General features: G+C 49.1%; 1 protein-coding gene across 3 annotated transcripts in view; it reads left to right on the top strand.

The window, feature by feature from the left end:
• Nucleotides 1-12,116, top strand: part of LOC146009805 (uncharacterized) — a 77,705-nt gene extending 65,589 nt beyond the window's left edge. For all 3 annotated transcript variants that reach the window (XM_083150285.1, XM_083150287.1, XM_083150286.1), the window contains exon 5: nucleotides 9,343-12,116. In XM_083150285.1, the coding sequence (XP_083006411.1) occupies nucleotides 9,343-10,709 (1,367 nt within the window). In that variant the 3' untranslated portion in view covers nucleotides 10,710-12,116. The remainder of the gene's footprint in view (nucleotides 1-9,342) is intronic.
• Nucleotides 12,117-26,167: the final 14,051 nt, after the last annotated feature.

The following is a 26,167-nucleotide window of genomic DNA, read 5'->3' as shown; positions in this document are numbered from 1 at the left end:
TATACTCCTGCTCTCCCCCTCACATCATGTCACTGTGTGTTACCAGCCCAGAGATCTGACCAGTCTCCTCCCCGCACTCTCTGGTGTATCTCATACATCGGGAACCATCAGCCCCTATTATACTCCTGCTCTCCCCTCACATCATGTCACTGTGTGTTACCAGCCCAGAGATCTGACCAGTCTCCTCCCCGCACTCTCTGTTGTATCGCATACATCAGGATCCATCAGCACCTATTATACTCCTGCTCTCCCCCTCACATCATGTCACTGTGGGCCTTATTTTTGTTCATTCTTTCTGACAAAATCCTTCTGATGCCCCTTTCCCACTGCAGGCTTTACACGTGTAAATGCCGTTTTTTTAGCCTTTTTAAACGGCTAGAGCTGCAGTGGGAAAGCTCCAGGTTGCTTTACACGGGTAACAAATACCGGTTTTTGTTACCCGTGTAAAAAGCAGTGTTTTTAACGTGTAAGAGCCGTTTTTTCGGCAGTGGGAAAGGGGTAGCCCTTACACGTTAAAAAAAAACGGCATGGGGTCCCCCCCCACTGCCGTAACCAGCACCAGGCTGAAGGAGCCGGGGCTGGTATTAAAAAAATCCGGAAACCCGACAAATAGGGGTTCCCTGATTTTTTACAACCAGCCCCAGGCTCCAGGTCCGGGGCTGGTTCCCAAAATACGGGGGACAAAATGACTAGGGGTCCCCCGTATTTTAAGAACCAGCCCCAGGCACAACCAGCCAGCAGGGTAATGTCACAGCCGGGGGACACTTATAATATAAGGTCCCGCGGCCAAAACATTCTCCCTACCGACCAGTCAGCCTGGCCAGGGGCCCTGGGGGAGTGGGGACCCCCCCAATAAAGGGGTCCCCCCCCTCCAGGACTTACCTGACCAGGCTGAAGCCTGGTGCTGTCCTCGATGCCCCTGGGCGGTGGGCATCGAGCTGATGGTATGGTGTAAAAAATAGAATAAAAACCATTGTCTTTTACTGGTGAACTATGAGTCCCAGCAAGCCTCCCCCGCAAGCTGGGACTTGGAGAACCACAAGTCCCAGCCTGCGGGGCATTAAAGGGCCCGCTGGGTCTTGTAGTGCCACAGTAAAAGAAAGAGTTAAATAAACACACTGACACACGTGAAAAATAAGTTTAATACATACATAACACATACATACTGATACTTACCTATCTTGAGCCCGTAGGTAGCCCTGGTCCTGATGTCCTGGTCCGTGTCGGCGTCTGTATCCATGTCGGCATCCCTGTCGGCGACGGCGTCGGCGGTCCGGAGTCCGAAGAAATCCATTTGGGAAGCTGTGGAAGGAAACCATACTCACCTGTCCCAGCGCGACGTAGTCCAGGTAAGGTCTTTGCAAAAAAAAAAAAACGACACCCGAAACCAGACCGGACTGACGGAGACGCACGTGTGTTTGTTTACATCGTGCGGCTCCGCCTCCCGAATGCCGCTATTGGCCGCCTTGCGGCCTAGCGGCTCCTGATTGGCCGCTAGGCCGCAAGGCGGCCAATAGCGGCATTCGGGGGCGGAGCCGCACGATGTAAACACACCGTGCGTCTCTCAGCTGTCCGCTTGGTTCGGGTGTCGGTTTGTTTTTTTTGCAAAGACCTTACCTGGACTACGTCGCGCTGGGACAGGTGAGTGTGGTTTCCTTCCACAGCTTCCCAAATGGATTTCTTCGGACTCCGGACCGCCGACGCCGTCGCCGACAGGGACGCCGACATGGATACAGACGCCGACATGGACCAGGACATCAGGACCAGGGCTACCTACGGGCTCAAGATAGGTAAGTATCAGTATGTATGTGTTATGTATGTATTAAACTTTTATTTTTCACGTGTGTCAGTGTGTTTATTTAACTCTTTCTTTTACTGTAGCACTACAAGACCCAGCGGGCCCTTTAATGCCCCGCAGGCTGGGACTTGTGGTTCTCCAAGTCCCAGCTTGCGGGGGAGGCTTGCTGGGACTCATAGTTCATCAGTAAAAGACAATGGTTTTTATTCTATTTTTTACACCATACCATCAGCTCGATGCCCACCGCCCAGGGGCATCGAGGACAGCACCAGGCTTCAGCCTGGTCAGGTAAGTCCTGGAGGGGGGGGACCCCTTTATTGGGGGGGTCCCCACTCCCCCAGGGCCCCTGGCCAGGCTGACTGGTCGGTAGGGAGAATGTTTTGGCCGCGGGACCTTATATTATAAGTGTCCCCCGGCTGTGACATTACCCTGCTGGCTTGTTTGGTCTGGGGCTGGTTCTTAAAATACGGGGGACCCCTAGTCATTTTGTCCCCCGTATTTTGGGAACCAGCCCCGGACCTGGAGCCTGGGGCTGGTTGTAAAAAATCAGGGAACCCCTATTTGTCGGGTTTCCTGATTTTTTATTACCAGCCCCGGCTCTTTCAGCCTGGTGCTGGTTACGGCAGTGGGGGGGACCCCACGCCGTTTTTTTTTTTAAATTCTCCCCCCCCCCCCTATCTTAACACTGCTTAAACGGGTTTTTAAACGGGTAAGTGGGAATGTGACAAAAACAGCTTTTAAACGGTAATTTACCGTTTAAAAGCTGCAGTGGGAAAGGGGCATTATGGCTCTTACCCGTTTAAAGACCCGTTTAAAAAAAACGGGTCATTACCCGTGTAGGCAGTGGGAAAGCAGCATTAGATGGGCAAAACCATGTGCACTGCAGGTGGGGCAGGTGTTACTTGTGCAGAGAGAATTAGATTTGGGTGGGGTTTTACTTCAAAGTGAGATCTATATTGCAGTGTAAAAATAAAGCAGTCAGTATTTTCCCTGCACAAAAACAAAATTACTCACCCAAATCTAATTCTCTCTGCACATGTTACATCTGCCCCCCTGCAGTGCACATGGTTTTGTCCATCTAAGAAGGATTTTGTCAGAAAGAATGAACCAAAATAAGGCCCATAGTCCGGACACAGTCATTTGGCTATCTTGAAAATCTATTACAGACATAGTAAGAATCATGATGGTTTAAGCAAAATAATGTTTGTATATTGCAGTGTAAAAATAAAGCAGTCAGTATTTTCCCTGCACAGAAACAAAATTACTCACCCAAATCTAATTCTCTCTGCACATGTTACATCTGCCCCCCCCCCCCCCCTGCAGTGCACATGGTTTTGTCCATCTAAGAAGGATTTTGTCAGAAAGAATGAACCAAAATAAGGCCCTGTGTGTTACCAGCCCAGAGATCTGACCAGTCTCCTCCCCGCACTCTCTGGTGTATCTCATACATCAGGAGCCATCAGCCCCTATTATACTCCTGCTCTCCCCCTCACATCATGTCACTGTGTGTTACCAGCCCAGAGATCTGACCATTCTCCTCCCCGCACTCTCTCTGTGTATCTCATACATCAGGAGCCATCAGCCCCTATTATACTCCTGCTCTCCCCCTCACATCATGTCACTGTGTGTTACCAGCCCAGAGATCTGACCAGTCTCCTCCCCAGACTCTCTGGTGTATCTCATACATCAGGTGTCATCAGCCCCTATTATACTCCTGCTCTCCACCTCACATCATGTCACTGTGTGTTACCAGCCCAGAGATCTGACCAGTCTCCTCCCCGCACTCTCTGGTGTATCTCATACATCAGCAGCCACCAGCCCCTATTATACTCCTGCTCTCCCCCTGACATCATGTCACTGTGTGTTACCAACCCAGAGATCTGACCAGTCTTCTCCCCGCACTCTCTGGTGTATCTCATACATCAGCCCCTATTATACTCCTGCTCTCCCCTCTCACATCATGTCACTGTGTGTTACCAGCCCAGAGATCTGACCAGTCTCCTCCCCGCACTCTCTGGTGTATCTCATACATCGGGAGCCATCAGCCCCTATTATAATCCTGCTCTCCCCCTCACATCATGTCACTGTGTGTTACCAGCCCAGAGATCTGGCAAGTCTCCTCCCCGCACTCTCTGGTGAATCACATACATCGGGAGCCATCAGCACCTATTATACTCCTGCTCTCCACCTCACATCATGTCACTGTGTGTTACCAGCCCAGAGATCTGACCAGTCTCCTCCCCGCACTCTCTGGTGTATCTCATACATCAGGAGCCATCAGCCCCTATTATACTCCTGCTCTCCCCCTCACATCATGTCACTGTGTGTTACCAGCCCAGAGATCTGACCAGTCTCCTCCCCGCACTCTCTGGTGTATCTCATACATCAGGAGCCATCAGCCCCTATTATACTCCTGCTCTCCCCCTCACATCATGTCACTGTGTGTTACCAGCCCAGAGATCTGACCAGTCTCCTCCCCGCACTCTCTGGTGTATCTCATACATCAGGAGCCATCAGTCCCTATTATACTCCTGCTCTCCCCCTCACATCATGTCACTGTGTGTTACCAGCCCAGAGATCTGACCAGTCTCCTCCCCGCACTTTCTGGTGTATCTCATACATCGGGAGCCATCAGCCCCTATTATACTCCTGCTCTCCCCCTCACATCATGTCACTGTGTGTTACCAGCCCAGAGATCTGGCAAGTCTCCTCCCCGCACTCTCTGGTGTATCTCATACATCGGGAGCCATCAGCACCTATTATACTCCTGCTCTCCACCTCACATCATGTCACTGTGTGTTACCAGCCCAGAGATCTGACCAGTCTCCTCCCCGCACTCTCTGGTGTATCTCATACATCAGGAGCCATCAGCCCCTATTATACTCCTGCTGTCCCCTCACATCATGTCACTGTGTGTTACCAGCCCAGAGATCTGACCAGTCTCCTCCCTGCATTCTCTGGTGTATCTCATACATCAGCAGCCACCAGCCCCTATTATACTCCTGCTCTCCCCCCTCACATCATGTCACTGTGTGTAACCAGCCCAGAGATCTGACCAGTCTCCTCCCCGCACTCTCTGGTGTATCTCATACATCAGGAGTCATCAGCCCCTATTATACTCCTGCTCTCCCCCTCACATCATGTCACTGTGTGTAACCAGCCCAGAGATCTGACCAGTCTCCTCCCCGCACTCTCTGGTGTATCTCATACATCAGGAGCCATCAGCCCCTATTATACTCCTGCTCTCCCCCTGACATTATGTCACTGTGTGTTACCAACCCAGAGATCTGACCAGTCTCCTCCCCGCACTCTCTGGTGTATCTCATACATCAGGTGCCATCAGCCCCTATTATACTCCTGCTCTCCCCCTGACATTATGTCACTGTGTGTTACCAACCCAGAGATCTGACCAGTCTCCTCCCCGCACTCTCTGGTGTATCTCATACATCAGCCCCTATTATACTCCTGCTCTCCCCTCTCACATCATGTCACTGTGTGTTACCAGCCCAGAGATCTGACCAGTCTCCTCCCCGCACTCTCTGGTGTATCTCATACATCAGGAGCCATCAGCCCCTATTATACTCCTGCTCTCCCCCCTCACATCATGTCACTGTGTGTTACCAGCCCAGAGATCTGACCAGTCTCCTCCCCGCACTCTCTGGTGTATCTCATACATCAGGAGCCATCAGCCCCTATTATACTCCTGCTCTCCCCCTCACATCATGTCACTGTGTGTTACCAGCCCAGAGATCTGACCAGTCTCCTCCCTGCACTCTCTGGTGTATCTCATACATCAGGAGCCATCAGCCCCTATTATACTCCTGCTCTCCCCTCACATCATGTCACTGTGTGTTACCAGCCCAGAGATCTGACCAGTCTCCTCCCCGTACTCTCTGGTGTATCTCATACATCAGGAGCTATCAGTCCCTATTATACTCCTGCTCTCCCCCTTACATCATGTCACTGTGTGTAACCAGCCCAGAGATCTGACTAGTCTCCTCCCCGCACTCTCTGGTGTATCTCATACATCAGGTAACATCAGCCCCTATTATACTCCTGTTCTCCCCCTCACATCATGTCACTGTGTGTTACCAGCCCAGAGATCTGACCAGTCTCCTCCCTGCACTCTCTGGTGTATCTCATACATCAGGAGCCATCAGCCCCTATTATACTCCTGCTCTCCCCTCACATCATGTCACTGTGTGTTACCAGCCCAGAGATCTGACCAGTCTCCTCCCCGTACTCTCTGGTGTATCTCATACATCAGGAGCTATCAGTCCCTATTATACTCCTGCTCTCCCCCTTACATCATGTCACTGTGTGTAACCAGCCCAGAGATCTGACCAGTCTCCTCCCCGCACTCTCTGGTGTATCTCATACATCAGCAGCCATCAGCCCCTATTATACTCCTGCTCTCCCATCTCACATCATGTCACTGTGTTACCAGCCCAGAGATCTGACCAGTCTCCTCCCCGCACTCTCTGGTGTATCTCATACATCAGCAGCCATCAGCCCCTATTATACTCCTGCTCTCCCTCTCACATCATGTCACTGTGTGTTACCAGCCCAGAGATCTGACCAGTCTCCTCCCGCACTCTCTGGTGTATCTCATACATCAGGTGCCATCAGCCCCTATTATACTCCTGCTCTCCCCCTCACATCATGTCACTGTGTGCTACCAGCCCAGAGATCTGACTGTCGACATTCTATTACCGGCTCCTCGGCCGTCGATCCTTACCTCTGGGTTCCAGACCGTCAGCTACTATCTATCTCAAGACTTCCAGTGCTCAAATCCAGTGTCCTCTGTACCAGTCAGCTTAGTACCAGAGGATCAGGGCAGGGAGCTGCGACCTGCTTGTAGGTTGCAGCTAAGTCCAAAACACCTTGCGGGGCTCCCTGGTGAAAACCACCAGCAAGGTAGACTTTGCACCCCTGTCTCTGGTCTCCGCCAACCCTCTGGTATGTCCTCACCATACATTAAACAACCCAGTTTCCTGTTCCCAGCACCCTCTACTGTTTCACCCAGGTCACAGCGGTGAACACAGAAAACTCTGGTGCTGACATGGTTTTTGGAATCATTTGGATAAGGGATACTCCACCTGTGTGTGTGTATGTATGTATGTATGTATGTATGTATGTATGTATATATATATATATATATATATATATATATATATATATATATATATAATAATAAAGTAATAATCTAAAATAATAATAAAGTAAAATATATTTTAGTATTATAATGTTAAACGGCTAGTTGTTCATAATTTTATCCACAAGAACAAATTTTATAAATTAATAATAAATAAAATAATAATATATAAATAATAATAAGTAATAATATATAAATATTAACAAAGTAATAAATATTTGGTACTTGTGTACTAGCACAGCGCCCATCGCATCGCAGACCATAAGGCATGCGATTTAAAATTGTATAAGCACCCTAATGGGGGCTTACAATGTAAAATGCACCCCCCAAGCCACCCCCACTATGAACGTGAACCCGAAGCGTCGCGCGGGGCAGCGGTACGCGTCCTCCGACCTTTTCATACCCCCACTATCCACGTCGGTGTGGAGTTGATTTTATGTAGTGTGGTGAGCGCAGCAAACCACCGAGCGGATGCGGAATACATGTAAAGTAATACACGTCCTCTCGCAGGGCTTGGTGGTTCGCTGCGCTCGCCACACTACATAAAATCAACTCCACACCGACGTGGATAGTGGGGGTATGAAAAGGTCGGAGGACGCGTACCGCTGCCCCTCGCGACGCTTCGGGTTCACGTTCATAGTGTGGGTGCATTTAACATTGTAAGCCCCATTAGGGTGCTTATACAATTAAACATGGTATAGGGGGCTTATATAATTTTAAATCGCATCGCAGTGCATCGGGTGTATGCCATGCGATGCGATTCTATGTCGTGCGACCAAATATCGTGGGCGCCGTGCTAGCACACAAGTACCAAATATTTTAGTATTATATTGTTAAAATTAAACCTGATCATAAATTTATCCAAAATGAAAAATTGAATAAATGAATAATAAATAAAATATTAAATTATAATAAAATAATAATTTACAAATAATAATGTAAAAAATATTTTAGTATTATAATGTTAAAATTAAACGTATTCATAATTTGGTCCGATAGGACAAATTTAATAATTTAATAACAAATAAAATATAAAAATAATATAAATAATAATAGTCATATAGAAATAATAAAGTAACAATTATTTTAGTATTATAATGTTATAATGAAACTTGTTCATAATTTTGTCCAAAAAGACAAATTGAATCATTTAATAATAAATAAAATACAATAATAATATAAATAATAATAGTCATATATTTTTGTATTATAATGTTAAAAGGAAACCTGTTCATAATTTTGTCCGAAAGGACAAATTGAATGAATAAAATAATAAAAATTTATGAATAGTAATAAAGATATATAACACAGCTTAGTGGCACTCACGTAACAAAAAAAATGACGACAGTGGCTACTGTAATGCAATCAACGTTTCGGTTACTTTAATAACCGTCTCCAGGATACCGTGAATACACTCATATAATTACCTTAAATAGAGAATCACCCTGTGAGTAACACGCTGCATGTCCGGCATCGCAGACGCCGATGGGCCTGTAAAGTATGGTAGCACAATGCGGCCAAACTTATTACAAGCGCAAACTAAACAATAACATTGCGGCTCACTTTAACTCCGCCCACAGGCCCATCGGCGTCTGTGATGCCGGACATGCAGCGTGTTGCTCACTGGGTGATTATTTAAGGTAATTATATGAGTGTATTCACGGTATGCTGAAGACGGTTATTAAAGTAACCGAAACGTTGATTGCATTACAGTAGCCACTGTCGTCATTTTTTTACGTTGTGAGTGCCACTAAGCTGTGTTATATATGTGTGATCGCTGGGCTTTGTTGCAAGTGATTACAGGGGGCACCCGTCTAATTTTTTCCTACGTTGGTTGAGTGCCGGACATACTGTGGAGATATAGATATATAATTATTAAGTAGTAATATATAAATAATAAAGTAAAAAAAAATATTTTAGTATTGTTAAAAGGAAACCTGTTCATAATTTTATCCACAAGGACATACTGAATAAATAATAAATAACATATAAAATAATTATTATAACAATAATGTATAAATAATAATAGTCAAAAATGTAATATTAGTATTATAATGTTAAAAGGAAACCTGTTCATAATTTCTTTCTCATTTTATATTTTGTATATATTAAAGTGTTATTTACACATTTAGGTAATTAGTAACTTAGGGTAACAGAGCATATGGGGAAGGCTACTGAAATGTATAATATGCATAATAACAAAACCGTTGTATCCGGTAACGTACTGTATAACATCCCCAAATCCAACAGAATACAGTTTAAGACATTTAAATGGATCTATTTGGCACCACACCCTTTTCTGGCACGTAGGTGTAGAGTCATATCATAGATTGATTAATGTTGCCTATGGGGAATCATTCCTTAGTTAACTATTATTCTTTTTTTCCAGATGGACGCAAAACCAGGAATCCTTCAGAAGCACCATTCATTTTGTCTTCAGATTTTAACTTAGCAGATAACATCAAACAAGAGTCTCTGGAAGACAACAGCATTACCTTAAATATATGTCCAGTACTTCACAGTCAAGATATGTCATCTGTTCCAACTTATAATGGTGACCGTTCTCCTGATAACTCATATATGGCTACACATAGTACAGATCATAGTGGTAATGCTAATATTTACTCTTCTGAGTATGGGAAATGTTTTACTCATCAGTCAGTCTTTGTTAGGCATGAGAGAAGTCACCCAAGTAAGAAACTATTTCCATGTACTGAATGTGGGAAATGTTTTACACAGAAATCACATCTTGTTACACATCAGAGAAGTCACACAGGTGAGAGGCCATTTCCATGTTCTGAGTGTGGGAAATGTTTTAAAATTAAATCTCATCTTGTGGAACATCAGTTAACTCACACAGGAGAGAAACCATTTCCATGTCCTGAATGTGGAAAATGTTACACACGAAAATCAAATCTAGTTGCACATCACAGAAGTCACACAGGTAAACCATTTCCATGTACTGAATGTGGGAAATGTTTTACCTATAAAACACATCTAGTTAAACATCAGAGAATTCACACAGGTGAGAAACCATTTGCATGCTTTGAGTGTGAGAAATGTTTTACCTCTAAATCAGATCTTGTTACACATGAGACACGTCACTTAGGTGTGAAACCTTTTCCATGCTCTGAGTGTGGGAAATGTTTTATGTATAAATCATATCTTGATGCACATGAGAAAAGGCACACAGGTGACAGGCCATTTCAATGCTCTGAGTGTGGGAAATGTTTTATACGGAAATCACGTCTGGTTATACATAAAAGAACTCACACTCGTGTTAAGCCATTTACATGCTCTGAGTGTGGGAAATGTTTTCCACAGAAATCGTATCTTGTTACACATCAGAGAACACACACAGGTGAGAAGCCATTTCCATGCTCTGAGTGTGGGAAACGTTTTATCCAAAAAGGTCACCTTGTTGCACATCTGAGACATCATACAGGTGAGAAGCCGTTTACATGCTCTGAGTGTGGGAAGTGTTTTACACATAAATCAGATATTATAAGACATCAGAGAATTCACACAGGGGAGAAACCATATCCATGCTCGGAGTGTGGAAAATGTTTTAAAATTAAATCTCATTTAGTTGAACATCAGTTAACTCACACAGGGGAGAAACCATTTCCATGTCCTGAATGTGGGAAATGTTTTACACGAAGAACAAATCTTGTTGCACATCAGAGACGTCACATAGGGGATAAACCATTTCCAGGTATTGAAGGTGGGAAATCTTTACACGTAAATCTCAGCTAAATGAACACCAGAGATCTCACACAACAGAGAAATCTGTTACTACAAGGCATTGAAAAATTCACCCTTGAATTTCCATGACTTGATAGCAATGAAACAAGGTTCATTAATACGCTACAAATATGAAAAATATAGTAATATTTTTTTATATTGCACAGTGGGCCTCAGCCTTAGCCACTTATGTGATTTGGACCGATTTCACCAGATTCTGACTGATTGGACCAAGAAATAAGGTGAAATCAGACAAAATCGCATGTGGTTGACATGCCATCCTACCTGAAGCTTGGTCTGATAAATTCTGACTCAGAAAAATAGAGTAACTCCTAGAGGAAGAGAACTATAATAATGGCAACTGTTGAATGATGCTACACAAATGAGACCCCCTAGATGCCATACCTTGTCCATTTGGTTAACTGCTTACTATAGATATTCTTGCTATGCAGTCTGTTACAGTCTTTCCCATCAAATTCACTCTTATCTGATGGTCCTCCCATGATGTGTATTCAAGTACATAGAGTATCATGTTAAAAGGAAAATTTAATTAGACCACAATACTAAAAGGAAAACATCTCCTACCACACTTTGTTCTAATGAGCAACATATTGATGTGATCAATGGAACCCAGGGACAAAATCCTCAATTGAAGCTGCGTACACACGGAGCAATATGATCGCTGGCAATATATTGCTAGCGATATATTGCTCAGCAATCATATTGCTCATTGTTTTCCGTTTACATCAGCGACCAGAGATGGTCGCTGATGAAAATGACACACTGACGGGAGGAGAGGCAGGGGAAGTTGCTGGTCGGAGGAGCATGCTCCTCCTACCAATGACCATTAGGGGACAGCAAACGGGAGCGCGCACCCGGCTATTTATCGCCGCTGCACACTCCAATCTCTGGCAATATGGTCGCTCAGCGACCATATTGCCAGTGATTTTATGCCCATGTGTACGCACCTTTAGTCCCCAGAGCAGTCGAGAGCATGTTTGACGTCCTGCTCGCTACGCCAAGTTTTTTCTACTAATTGTTCATTTTTGACCAGGTAACATTTTTCTTGAACTTTTTGGGAGTAACCAAAAGAAACCCACACAATCCTGGGGAGAACATACAGACTCTACATCAATAGTACCTCAGTGCCAATCTTACTTGAAAGCAAAGTAAAATTGTTAATTATGTAAATGATCAATACAGCCACAACTGGATGTACAGAGTTTGATGAACGTGGTATAGTCAATGTTATGGAAGGCAAACACCATGTTATTATGAAAGTACTATACACAGACAAATATGAATTCTAAATGGAATAGCTCCTGTTACATCACACATAATGAGTGTGTACTGAATGTATTCTGTGCAATAGTGTTTTGGAATTATACTAGTGTTTAGTATAAAAAGTTTTCCTCAAATTTTCAAATTATTTTTGTTCACATATGTTTTTAATGTGTAGTAAATAAAACTAACACACACACACATGTTTGGTATCTTCTGCAATTGGAGTACTAGAGCTAGGAAGATATCTCATCTTAGTCATCATAGAATTTTCAGTGAAGATGATAGTGTATCAAAAATTCAACCACAACTACTCAAGATCAGAGGAGACATATATGTGGCCATTGAAAAATTGTTGACAGTGTTGTCTGGCATGCATTGCAACTTGTAACCAGCGTGCAACATTTCTGAAGATAACAGCAAAATTTACTGCTGGTGCAACAAGTACCATCAGCAAAGTTCTCTTCCATAGTAGTGGTTCCCAACCCTCAAGTACTCCCAAAAGTGCACTTGTCCCAGGTCACCCGCCAGGTGCATTCATTACTCAGACAAGTTTTAAAAGATCCACGGGTCACTCTGTGTTTCTGGTAGATGTATGATTAGGCAAGTGGAGGTAACACCATGAGACAATGAAACCCACATGCCACCGAATTCCAGTCCACGGTGGCAGGAGCTTTGTTACCATGTGGACTGCTTTAAGCTCTTATCTACTAAAACCCCAGCTACAACTTCAGACAACACTATCAAACCATCCTAAGAGGAACGTTTAGACCTGTTTACGTCCTGTATTCACTCAGATGGGAGCAGACACTTTCAGCACGATGATGGACTAGAACCAACGGTTCAGGACTAGAACCACCAGTTTATACCTGGTGGAGATTTGACCTAATGGTTTCCAGGTTCAATAAACGTGGGACGCAGTTCAACCACCAACAAATATGACTTCATTGTAGGTCATTATTCAGTAGGCATGGTGTACGCTATCTACACGGTAATTCAGAGAGCTGGTGGAGTTCATGCCCCATCATGTCGGAACTATAATGCCATCATTAATAGGACCCTAGGAAGCAGAGAAACCAGCCTATCACCGACTGTTGGGGTTCTCCTGTAGCAACACAGCGATATGTTCCATCCATAAATTGTTTAGAATCAGTCCACAAGACTAGAGAACTCACCATTTCCCTCGTGATGATACGGAAGCGGAATATTTATTATAGGTAAGGCCAGGACCTATAGTGCAGGACACTGCAACATGAGCTCCGCAAGACTTCAACAATGACTTCTCCGAGCTTCAGACTTGGGTTTTACATACTCATTATACAATCATTTATTCATCGTTTACATATAGTGTTGATAATTACAGGTGCGACATGAATCATTTGCTGACTTGAACACAAGGGGAATTATGAGGACAATTTAAAAAAGGAAGTCACCAGCAGTGGTCCTAATATTTGGTTTGATCAATGATGTGATGTCAACAATTTCCCTGGAAGTCGTGGATAAACGATATTGTGTGTACACACTGAACGATGTATGGCATGTTCAAAAGATCAGAAGAAACAACCAATGACCAGCAGGAACGCCCATCTGCATTGTGATAGACACAAGGATCTATATGGTTTTCTTGCCCCGCACCATTGAAATAATTCAAATTATGGCCCTTATTTTAGTTGCCTCAGACGGATGCGTATTTTCGGACGGCCACCGAGTGTTCTTAGCCCCACCTACCGTACGGATCGCTCACACCGTCCGAATGCGGTAAGACGTCGAGCAAATGGCCCGTGAGTGGATGTTTCATGTGAACACCTCCCCCATCTGTGGGAACCTTCCCATCCTCCGATGGTCGCCGACCATCGAATGATGGACCGAGCGGTCAGGCAGCACCGAGTGCTCCAGACCACTTGGACATTTTTCTATATGAAAACAGGGATATGGGCGGGCAGCTAGCATCCGGCTAGGTCAGCTGTCCGCCCCCCACACGTGCGTCACGGCCGGATTACCCTACGTACGCCCATCGGTTTCATGGGAACTCGCATATAGTAATGAGCCCAAACAGACCTTCACACCCCTCTCCACCCCCTGCTCGGATGGTTCCGACCGATTGTTTTCTGCACGGAATTCATGCCATGTTCGGACGTGCGAGGCGTTCCCACATGCGCAGAAACGCCTCTGCACATGTGCAATCATCAACCATCGGCCGTCCGAACGCATACGCAGTCGTCCGACTCAATCAGAATAAGGGTGAATGTAAAATGGTGTCTGATGTGTACCCAGGTTTAGAGGTTGGGTTACGTCTGTTCAGAGAAACAATCGGTTACCAGGGTCATAGTCCAACCACCAGCAGTTCCATAAAGATAGAAACTCCATACCAAGCGTCTCTGTGTCCAACAACATTATATAATGCCAGGTACTATCATCACATGACTCTTGTGGAAGTATTTTCCGTAAGGTATCATTCTATCACCGTTACTGAAATCAACAAAACCTTGTTATATGCAAAGTAGAAATAATTGGCCTGAACTCCAACAATATATATTGGTCACAAACGGGGTCATTGGTCCACGTAATTCCGCACATATCTCTGCACACAGAAGATACACAGGTGACTTACAGAAGGGGGAGTAATATGTAGTGAGTGCTCGGGCGGAGAATGAAGTTCCAGACCAATTCATTTAGTGGATAATTCTGAATTTGGCCGTCTGACGATGGTGGGTGTCTGCTAATGCGCCTTCAGGTAAATTTTCATTCTCTGGGACCCCCGCTGCCTGCCTGACAGACAGTGGGCATTCTGGGCTGGACACCCGGTGTTTCCTGGACGTGCCCACAAAAATGGTGGGTGTACCTATAAAAATGCTGAGTGGGCCCCAGGAAATGCAGGCGCTCCAGATGACGTCCCATGACAGCAGTACCCACCCCCAACGTGCAGCAGAACAGAGGAAAAACCTTAGCTGGTAAGTGGCCGAGCAGGTGTGTAAGGGTACATATCTGTTCGCATCGTAGCGGGGGGATCGGGAATGCGTTCGCTGAGGTGGCATTATCTTCTAGTTAATGGATTCTAGTCCATTATTGCTGCCAGCCGCTAGTCCATTATTGCTGCCAGCCGCTAGTCCATTATAGCTGCCTGCCGCTTGTCCATTATTGCTGCCAGCCGCTAGTCCATTATCGCTGCCTGCCGCTAGTCCATTATAGCTGCCTGCCGCTTGTCCATTATAGCTGCCTGCCGCTTGTCCATTATAGCTGCCTGCCGCTTGTCCATTATAGCTGCCTGCCGCTTGTCCATTATAGCTGCCTGCCGCTAGTCCATTATAGCTGCCTGCCGCTTGTCCATTATAGCTGCCTGCCGCTTGTCCATTATTGCTGCCAGCCGCTAGTCCATTATTGCTGCCAGCCGCTAGTCCATTATAGCTGCCTGCCGCTTGTCCATTATCGCTGCCAGCCGCTAGTCCATTATCGCTGCCTGCCGCTAGTCCATTATAGCTGCCTGCCGCTTGTCCATTATAGCTGCCTGCCGCTTGTCCATTATAGCTGCCTGCCGCTAGTCCATTATAGCTGCCTGCCGCTAGTCCATTATCGCTGCCTGCCGCTAGTCCATTATCGCTGCCTGCCGCTAGTCCATTATCGCTGCCAGCCGCTAGTCCATTATCGCTGCCTGCCGCTTGTCCATTATAGCTGCCTGCCGCTTGTCCATTATAGCTGCCTGCCGCTTGTCCATTATTGCTGCCTGCCGCTAGTCCATTATAGCTGCCTGCCGCTTGTCCATTATAGCTGCCTGCCGCTTGTCCATTATCGCTGCCTGCCGCTAGTCCATTATCGCTGCCTGCCGCTAGTCCATTATCGCTGCCTGACGCTACTCCATTATCGCTGCCTGCCGCTAGTCCATTATCGCTGCCTGCCGCTAGTCCATTATCGCTGCCTGCCGCTAGTCCATTATCGCTGCCTGCCGCTAGTCCATTATAGCTGCCTGCCGCTAGTCCATTATAGCTGCCTGCCGCTAGTCCATTATAGCTGCCTGCCGCTTGTCCATTATAGCTGCCTGCCGCTAGTCCATTATCGCTGCCTGCCGCTAGTCCATTATAGCTGCCTGCCGCTAGTCCATTATAGCTGCCTGCCGCTAGTCCATTATAGCTGCCTGCCGCTAGTCCATTATTGCTGCCTGCCGCTAGTCCATTATTGCTGCCTGCCGCTAGTCCATTATAGCTGCCTGCCGCTAGTCCATTATAGCTGCCTGCCGCTAGTCCATTATAGCTGCCTGATGCTACTCCATTATTGCTGCCTGCCGCTAGTCCATTATTGCTGCCTGCCGCTAGTCCATTATAGCTGCCTGCCGCTAGTCCATTATAGCTGCCTGACGCTACTCCATTATTGCTGCCTGCCGCTAGTCCATTATTGCTGCCTGCCGCTAGTCCATTATAGCTGCCTGCCGCTAGTCCATTATTGCTGCCTGCCGCTAGTCCATTATTGCTGCCTGCCGCTAGTCCATTATAGCTGCCTGCCGCAAGTCCATTATTGCTGCCTGCCGCTAGTCCATTATTGCTGCCTGCCGCTAGTCCATTATTGCTGCCTGCCGCTAGTCCATTATAGCTGCCTGCCGCTAGTCCATTATAGCTGCCTGCCGCTAGTCCATTATTGCTGCCTGCCGCTAGTCCATTATAGCTGCCTGCCGCTAGTCCATTATCGCTGCCTGCCGCTAGTCCATTATCGCTGCCTGCCGCTAGTCCATTATCGCTGCCAGCCGCTAGTCCATTATCGCTGCCTGCCGCTTGTCCATTATCGCTGCCTGCCGCTAGTCCATTATCGCTGCCTGCCGCTAGTCCATTATAGCTGCCTGCCGCTAGTCCATTATTGCTGCCTGCCGCTAGTCCATTATTGACGCCTGCCGCTAGTCCATTATTGCTGCCTGCCGCTAGTCCATTATTGCTGCCTGCCGCTAGTCCATTATAGCTGCCTGCCGCTAGTCCATTATTGCTGCCTGCCGCTAGTCCATTATAGCTGCCTGCCGCAAGTCCATTATTGCTGCCTGCCGCTAGTCCATTATTGCTGCCTGCCGCTAGTCCATTATAGCTGCCTGCCGCTAGTCCATTATTGCTGCCTGCCGCTAGTCCATTATAGCTGCCTGCCGCTAGTCCATTATTGCTGCCTGCCGCTAGTCCATTATTGCTGCCTGCCGCTAGTCCATTATTGCTGCCTGCCGCTAGTCCATTATTGCTGCCTGCCGCTAATCAATTATTGCTGCCTGCCGCTAGTCCATTATTGCTGCCTGCCGCTTGTCCATTATTGCTGCCTGCCGCTTGTCCATTATTGCTGCCTGTCGCTAGTCCATTATAGCTGCCTGCCGCAAGTCCATTATTGCTGCCTGCCGCTAGTCCATTATTGCTGCCTGCCGCTAGTCCATTATTGCTGCCTGCCGCTAGTCCATTATTGCTGCCTATACTATGGGCAACCAACTACTGCTACTTTAAACCCCAGCATGTTTCCCTGGACTATGGTCACCTACAGTAGCTTCCTCCGGAGCTCTTTGCCATTCCCTGGACTATGGTTACTCAGCTTCCTCAGGAGCTCATCGGACTTCACAGTGCTATGGTCACCAAGCTTCCTCAGGAGCTCTACGTGTTTCCCTGGACTATGCTCATGCAGCTTCCTCAGGAGCTCATCGGACTTCCCTGGGCTATGGTCACCCAGCTTCTTCATGAGCTCTAGGCCTTTCCCTGGGCTATGGTCACCCAGCTTCCTCGGGTGCTCATTGTACCTCCCTGGTCTATGGTCACCCAGCTTCCTCAGGAGCTTATCAGACTTCCCTGGACTATAGTTACCCAGCTTCCTCAGGAGCTCTAGGCCTTTCCCTGGGCTATGGTCACCCAGCTTCCTCAGGAGATCTAGGACTTTCCCTGGACTATGGTCACCCAGCTTCCTCAGGAGCTCATATACTTCCCAGTGCTATGGTCACCCAGCTTCCTCAGGAGCTCATATACTTCCCAGTGCTATGGTCACCCAGCTTCCTCAGGAGCTCATCGTACTTCCCTGGACTATGGTCACCCAGCTTCCTCAGGAGCTTATCAGACTTCCCTGGACTATGGTCACCCAGCTTCCTCAGGAGCTCTAGGCCTTTCCCTGGGCTATGGTCAACCAGCTTCCTCAGGAGCTCTAGGCCTTTCCCTGGACTATGGTCACCCAGCTTCCTCAGGAGCTCATATACTTCCCAGTGCTATGGTCACCCAGCTTCCTCAGGAGCTCATATACTTCCCAGTGCTATGGTCACCCAGCTTCCTCAGGAGCTCATCGTACTTCCCTGGACTATGGTCACCCAGCTTCCTCAGGAGCTTATCAGACTTCCCTGGACTATGGGCACCCAGCTTCCTCAGGAGCTCTAGGCCTTTCCCTGGGCTATGGTCACCTAGCTTCCTCAGGAGCTCTAGGCCTTTCCCTGGACTATGGTCACCCAGCTTCCTCAGGAGCTCATATACTTCCCAGTGCTATGGTCACCCAGCTTCCTCAGGAGCTCATATACTTCCCAGTGCTATGGTCACCCAGCTTCCTCAGGAGCTCATCGTACTTCCCTGGACTATGGTCACGCAGCTTCCTGAGGAGTTCATCATACTTCCCTGGACTATGGTCACGCAGCTTCCTCAGGAGCTCATCGTACTTCCCTGGACTATGATCATGCAGCTTCCTCAGGAGCTCTTCGTACTTCCCTGGACTATGGTCACCCAGCTTCCTCAGGAGCTCTAGGCCTTTCCCTGGACTATGGTCACCCAGCTTCCTCAGGAGCTCATTGTACTTCCATGGTCTATGGTCACCCAGCTTACTCAGGAGCTCAATGCTTTTACCTGTACTATGGTCAGCCAGCTTCCTTGGGCACTCAACATGTTTCCCTGAACTATGGTCACCCAGCTTCCTCGGGCGCTCAACATGTTTCCCTGGTCTATGGTCACCCATCTTCCTAAGGAGCTCTAGGCCTTTCCCTGGACTATAATCACCCAACTTCCTCAGGAACTCATTGGACTTTCCTGGTGTATGGTTACCCAGCTTCCTCAGGAGCTCTACACCTTTCCCTGGACTATGGTCACCCAGCTTCCTCAGGAGTTCAATGCTTTTACCTGGACTATGGTCACCAGCTTCCTCTGACACACACGTACACCACCCAGACATCACCACCTGCTAGTCAGTCCTACGTACATTCCTCTCACACACACGTACACCACCTGCCGGTCAGTCCTATGTACATTCCTCTCACATACACACTTACACCACCCAGACATCACCACCTGCCGGTCAGTCCTACGTACATTCCTCTCACACACACGTACACCACCCAGACATCACCACCTCCCAGTCAGTCCTACGTACATTCCGCTCACACACACTTACACCACCACCTGCCGGTCAGTCCTACGTACATTCCTCTCACACACACGTACACCACCCAGACTTCCCCACCTGCCGGTCAGTCCTACGTGCATTCCTCTCACACACTTACACCACCCAGACACCACTACCTGCCGGTCAGTCCTACGTACATTCCTCTCACACACACGTACACCACCCAGACATCACCACCTCCCAGTCAGTCCTACGTACATTCCGCTCACACACACTTACACCACCACCTGCCGGTCAGTCCTACGTACATTCCTCTCACACACACACGTACACCACCCAGACTTCCCCACCTGCCGGTCAGTCCTACGTGCATTCCTCTCACACACTTACACCACCCAGACACCACTACCTGCCGGTCAGTCCTACGTACATTCCTCTCACACACACGTACACCACCCAGACATCACCACCTGCTAGTCAGTCCTACGTACATTCCTCTCACACACACGTACAGCACCCAGACATCACCACCTGCTGGTCAGTCCTACGTACATTCCGCACACACACTTACACCACCCAGACACCACCACCTGCCAGTCAGTCCTACGTACATTCCTCTCACACACACGTACACCAGCCAGACACCACCACCTGCCGGTCAGTCCTACGTGCATTCCTCTCACACACGTACACCACCTAGACATTACCACCTGCCGGTCAGTCCTACCTACATTCCTCTCACACACACGTACACCACCCAGACTTCTCCACCTGCCGGTCAGTCCTATGTACATTCCTCTCACACACACATACAGCACCCAGACATCACCACCTGCCAGTCAGTCAGTCCTAAGTACATTCCTCTCACACACACGTACATCACCCAGACATCACCACCTGCTGGTCAGTCCTACCTACATTCCTCTCACACGCACACCACCACCTGCCGGTCAGTCCTACCTACATTCCTCTCACACGCACACCACCACCTGCCGGTCAGTCCTACGTACATTCCTCTCACACACACACACATACAGCACCAAGACATCACCACCTGCCAGTCAGTCCTAAGTACATTCCTCTCACACACACGTACACCACCCAGATATCACCACCTGCCAGTCAGTCCTATGTACATTCCTCTCACACACCACCACCTGCCGGTCAGTCCTACCTACATTCCTCTCACACACGTACACCACCCAGACATCACCACCTGCCGGTCAGTCCTACGTACATTCCGCTCACACACACGTACACCACCCAGACATCACCACCTGCCGGTCAGTCCTATGTACATTCCTCTCACACGCACACCACCACCTGCCAGTCAGTCCTACGTACATTCCTCTCACACACACATACAGCACCACCTGCCGGTCAGTCCTACGTACATTCCTCTCACACACACGTACACCACCAAGACATCACCACCTGCCGGTCAGTCCTACGTACATTCCTCTCACACACACGTACAGCACCCAGACATCACCACCTGCCAGTCAGTCCTAAGTACATTCCTCTCACACACACATACACCACCCAGACATCACCACCTGCCGGTCAGTCCTACGTACATTCCTCTCACACACACGTACACCAGCCAGACATCACCACCTGCCGGTCAGTCCTACGTACATTCCTCTCACACACGTACACCACCCAGACATCACCACCTGCCAGTCAGTCCTACGTACATTCCTCTCACACACACGTACACCAACCAGACATCACCACCTGCTGGTCAGTCCTACGTACATTCCGCTCACACACTTACACCACCCAGACACCACCACCTGCCAGTCAGTCCTACGTACATTCCTCTCACACACACCTACACCAGCCAGACACCACCACCTGCCGGTCAGTCCTACGTGCATTCCTCTCACACACGTACACCACCTAGACATTACCACCTGCCGGTCAGTCCTACCTACATTCCTCTCACACACACGTACACCACCCAGACTTCACCACCTGCCGGTCAGTCCTATGTACATTCCTCTCACACACACGTACATCACCCAGACATCACCACCTGCCGGTCAGTCCTACCTACATTCCTCTCACACGCACACCACCACCTGCCGGTCAGTCCTACCTACATTCCTCTCACACGCACACCACCACCTGCCGGTCAGTCCTACCTACATTCCTCTCACACACACGTACACCACCCAGATATCACCACCTGCCGGTCAGTCCTATGTACATTCCTCTCACACACCACCACCTGCCGGTCAGTCCTACCTACATTCCTCTCACACACGTACACCACCCAGACATCACCACCTGCCGGTCAGTCCTACGTACATTCCTCTCACACACACGTACACCACCCAGACATCACCACCTGCCAGTCAGTCCTATGTACATTCCTCTCACACGCACAGCACCACCTGCCAGTCAGTCCTACGTACATTCCTCTCACACACACATACAGCACCACCACCTGCCGGTCAGTCCTACGTACATTCCTCTCACACACACGTACACCACCCAGAAATCACCACCTGCCAGTCAGTCCTAAGTACATTCCTCTCACACACACGTACACCACCCAGACATCACAACCTGCCGGTCAGTCCTAAGTACATTCCTCTCACACACACGTACACCACCCAGACATCACCACCTGCCGGTCAGTCCTACCTACATTCCTCTCACACGCACACCACCACCTGCCGGTCAGTCCTACCTACATTCCTCTCACACGCACACCACCACCTGCCGGTCAGTCCTACCTACATTCCTCTCACACGCACACCACCACCTGCTGGTCAGTCCTACGTACATTCCTCTCACACACACATACAGCACCACCTGCCAGTCAGTCCTAAGTACATTCCTCTCACACACACGTACACCACCCAGATATCACCACCTGCCGGTCAGTCCTATGTACATTCCTCTCACACACCACCACCTGCCGGTCAGTCCTATGTACATTCCTCTCACACACACACGTACACCACCCAGACATCACCACCTGCCGGTCAGTCCTATGTACATTCCTCTCACATACACGTACACCACCCAGACATCACCACCTGCCGGTCAGTCCTACGTACATTCCTCTCACACACACGTACACCACCCAGACATCACCACCTGCCGGTCAGTCCTACGTACATTCCTCTCACACACACGTACACCACCCAGACATCACCACCTGCCAGTCAGTCCTATGTACATTCCTCTTACACACCACCATCTGCCGGTCAGTCCTATGTACATTCCTCTCACACGCACACCACCACCTGCCAGTCAGTCCTACGTACATTCCTCTCACACACACACGTACACCACCCAGACATCACCACCTGCCGGTCAGTCCTACGTACATTCCTCTCACACACACGTACACCACCCAGACATCACCACCTGCCGGTCAGTCCTACGTACATTCCTCTCACACACACGTACACCACCCAGACATCACCACCTGCCGGTCAGTCCTCTGTACATTACTCTCACACACACATGTACAGCACCCAGACATCACCACATGCCAGTCAGTCCTACCTACATTCCTCTAACACACACGTACACCACCCAGACATCACCACCTGCCGCTCAGTCCTATGTACATTACTCTCACACACACATACACCACCCAGACATCACCACCTGCCAGTCAGTCCTACGTACATTCATCTCACACACACGTACACCAGCCAGACATCACCACCTGCCGGTCAGTCCTACGTACATTCCTCTCACACACACACGTACACCACCCAGACACCACCACCTGCCGGTCAATCCTACGTACATTCCTCTCACACACACACGTACACCACTACCTGCCGGTCAATCCTACGTACATTCCTCTCACACACGTACACCACCTAGACATTACCACCTGCCGGTCAGTCCTACCTACATTCCTCTCACACACACGTACACCACCCAGACTTCACCACCTGCCGGTCAGTCCTATGTACATTCCTCTCACACACACATACAGCACCCAGATATCACCACCTGCCAGTCAGTCCTAAGTACATTCCTCTCACACACACGTACACCACCTGGACATCACCACCTGCCGGTCAGTCCTACCTACATTCCTCTCACACGCACACCACCACCTGCCGGTCAGTCCTACCTACATTCCTCTCACACGCACACCACCACCTGCCGGTCAGTCCTACGTACATTCCTCTCACACACACATACAGCACCAAGACATCACCACCTGCCAGTCAGTCCTAAGTACATTCCTCTCACACACACGTACACCACCCAGATATCACCACCTGCCGGTCAGTCCTACCTACATTCCTCTCACACACCACCACCTGCCGGTCAGTCCTATGTACATTCCTCTCACACGCACACCACCACCTGCCAGTCAGTCCTACGTACATTCCTCTCACACACACATACAGCACCCAGACATCACCACCTGCCAGTCAGTCATAAGTACATTCCTCTCACACACACATACACCACCCAGACATCACCCCCTGCCGGTCAGTCCTAAGTACATTCCTCTCACACACTTACACCACCCAGACACCACCACCTGCCGGTCAGTCCTACCTACATTCCTCTCACACACACGTACACCACCCAGACATCACCACCTGCCGGTCAGTCCTACGTACATTCCTCTCACACACACATACACCACCCAGACACCACCACCTGCCGGTCAGTCCTACGTACATTCCTCTCACACACTTACACCACCACCTGCCGGTCAGTCCTACGTACATTCCTCTCACACACACGTACACCACCCAGATATCACAACCTGCCGGTCAGTCCTACCTACATTCCTCTCACACACACGTACACCACCCAGACATCACCACCTGCCGGTCAGTCCTACGTACATTCCTCTCACACACACATACAGCACCCAGACATCACCACCTGCCGGTCAGTCCTAAGTACATTCCTCTCACACACACGTACACCACCCAGACACCACCACCTGCCGGTCAGTCCTACCTACATTCCTCTCACACGCACACCACCACCTGCCGGTCAGTCCTACCTACATTCCTCTCACACGCACACCACCACCTGCCGGTCAGTCCTACGTACATTTCTCTCACACACACATACAGCACCCAGACACCACCACCTGCCGGTCAGTCCTACGTACATTCCTCTCACACACACGTACACCACCCAGATATCACCACCTGCCGGTCAGTCCTACCTACATTCCTCTCACACACACGTACACCACCCAGACATCACCACCTGCCGGTCAGTCCTACGTACATTCCTCTCACACACACATACAGCACCCAGACATCACCACCTGCCGGTCAGTCCTAAGTACATTCCTCTCACACACACGTACACCACCCAGACACCACCACCTGCCGGTCAGTCCTACCTACATTCCTCTCACACGCACACCACCACCTGCCGGTCAGTCCTACCTACATTCCTCTCACACGCACACCACCACCTGCCGGTCAGTCCTACGTACATTTCTCTCACACACACATACAGCACCCAGACACCACCACCTGCCGGTCAGTCCTACGTACATTCCTCTCACACACACGTACACCACCCAGATATCACAACCTGCCGGTCAGTCCTACCTACATTCCTCTCACACACACGTACACCACCCAGACATCACCACCTGCCGGTCAGTCCTACGTACATTCCTCTCACACACACATACAGCACCCAGACATCACCACCTGCCGGTCAGTCCTAAGTACATTCCTCTCACACACACGTACACCACCCAGACACCACCACCTGCCGGTCAGTCCTACCTACATTCCTCTCACACGCACACCACCACCTGCCGGTCAGTCCTACCTACATTCCTCTCACACGCACACCACCACCTGCCGGTCAGTCCTACGTACATTTCTCTCACACACACATACAGCACCCAGACACCACCACCTGCCGGTCAGTCCTACGTACATTCCTCTCACACACACGTACACCACCCAGACATCACCACCTGCCGGTCAGTCCTACGTACATTCCTCTCACACACACATACAGCACCCAGACATCACCACCTGCCGGTCAGTCCTAAGTACATTCCTCTCACACACACGTACACCACCCAGACACCACCACCTGCCGGTCAGTCCTACCTACATTCCTCTCACACGCACACCACCACCTGCCGGTCAGTCCTACCTACATTCCTCTCACACGCACACCACCACCTGCCGGTCAGTCCTACCTACATTCCTCTCACACGCACACCACCACCTGCCGGTCAGTCCTACGTACATTTCTCTCACACACACATACAGCACCCAGACACCACCACCTGCCGGTCAGTCCTACGTACATTCCTCTCACACACACGTACACCACCCAGATATCACAACCTGCCGGTCAGTCCTACGTACATTCCTCTCACACACACGTACACCACCCAGACATCACCACCTGCCGGTCAGTCCTACCTACATTCCTCTCACACACACTTACACCACCCAGACATCACCACCTGCCGGTCAGTCCTACGTACATTCCTCTCACACACACATACAGCACCCAGACATCACCACCTGCCGGTCAGTCCTAAGTACATTCCTCTCACACACACGTACACCACCACCTGCCGGTCAGTCCTACCTACATTCCTCTCACACGCACACCACCACCTGCCGGTCAGCCCCATGTACATTCCTCTCACACACACATACAGCACCCAGACATCACCACCTGCCGGTCAGTCCTACGTACATTCCTCTCACACACACATACAGCACCCAGACATCACCACCTGCCGGTCAGTCCTACGTACATTCCTCTCACACACACATACAGCACCCAGACATCACCACCTGCCGGTCAGTCCTACGTACATTCCTCTCACACACACATACAGCACCCAGATATCACCACCTGCCGGTCAGTCC

Source organism: Crinia signifera, chromosome 6, assembly GCF_055691185.1.
Source record: "Crinia signifera chromosome 6, ASM5569118v1, whole genome shotgun sequence".
NCBI lineage: Eukaryota > Metazoa > Chordata > Amphibia > Anura > Myobatrachidae > Crinia > Crinia signifera.
This window is presented reverse-complemented; position numbering and strand designations above follow the sequence as displayed.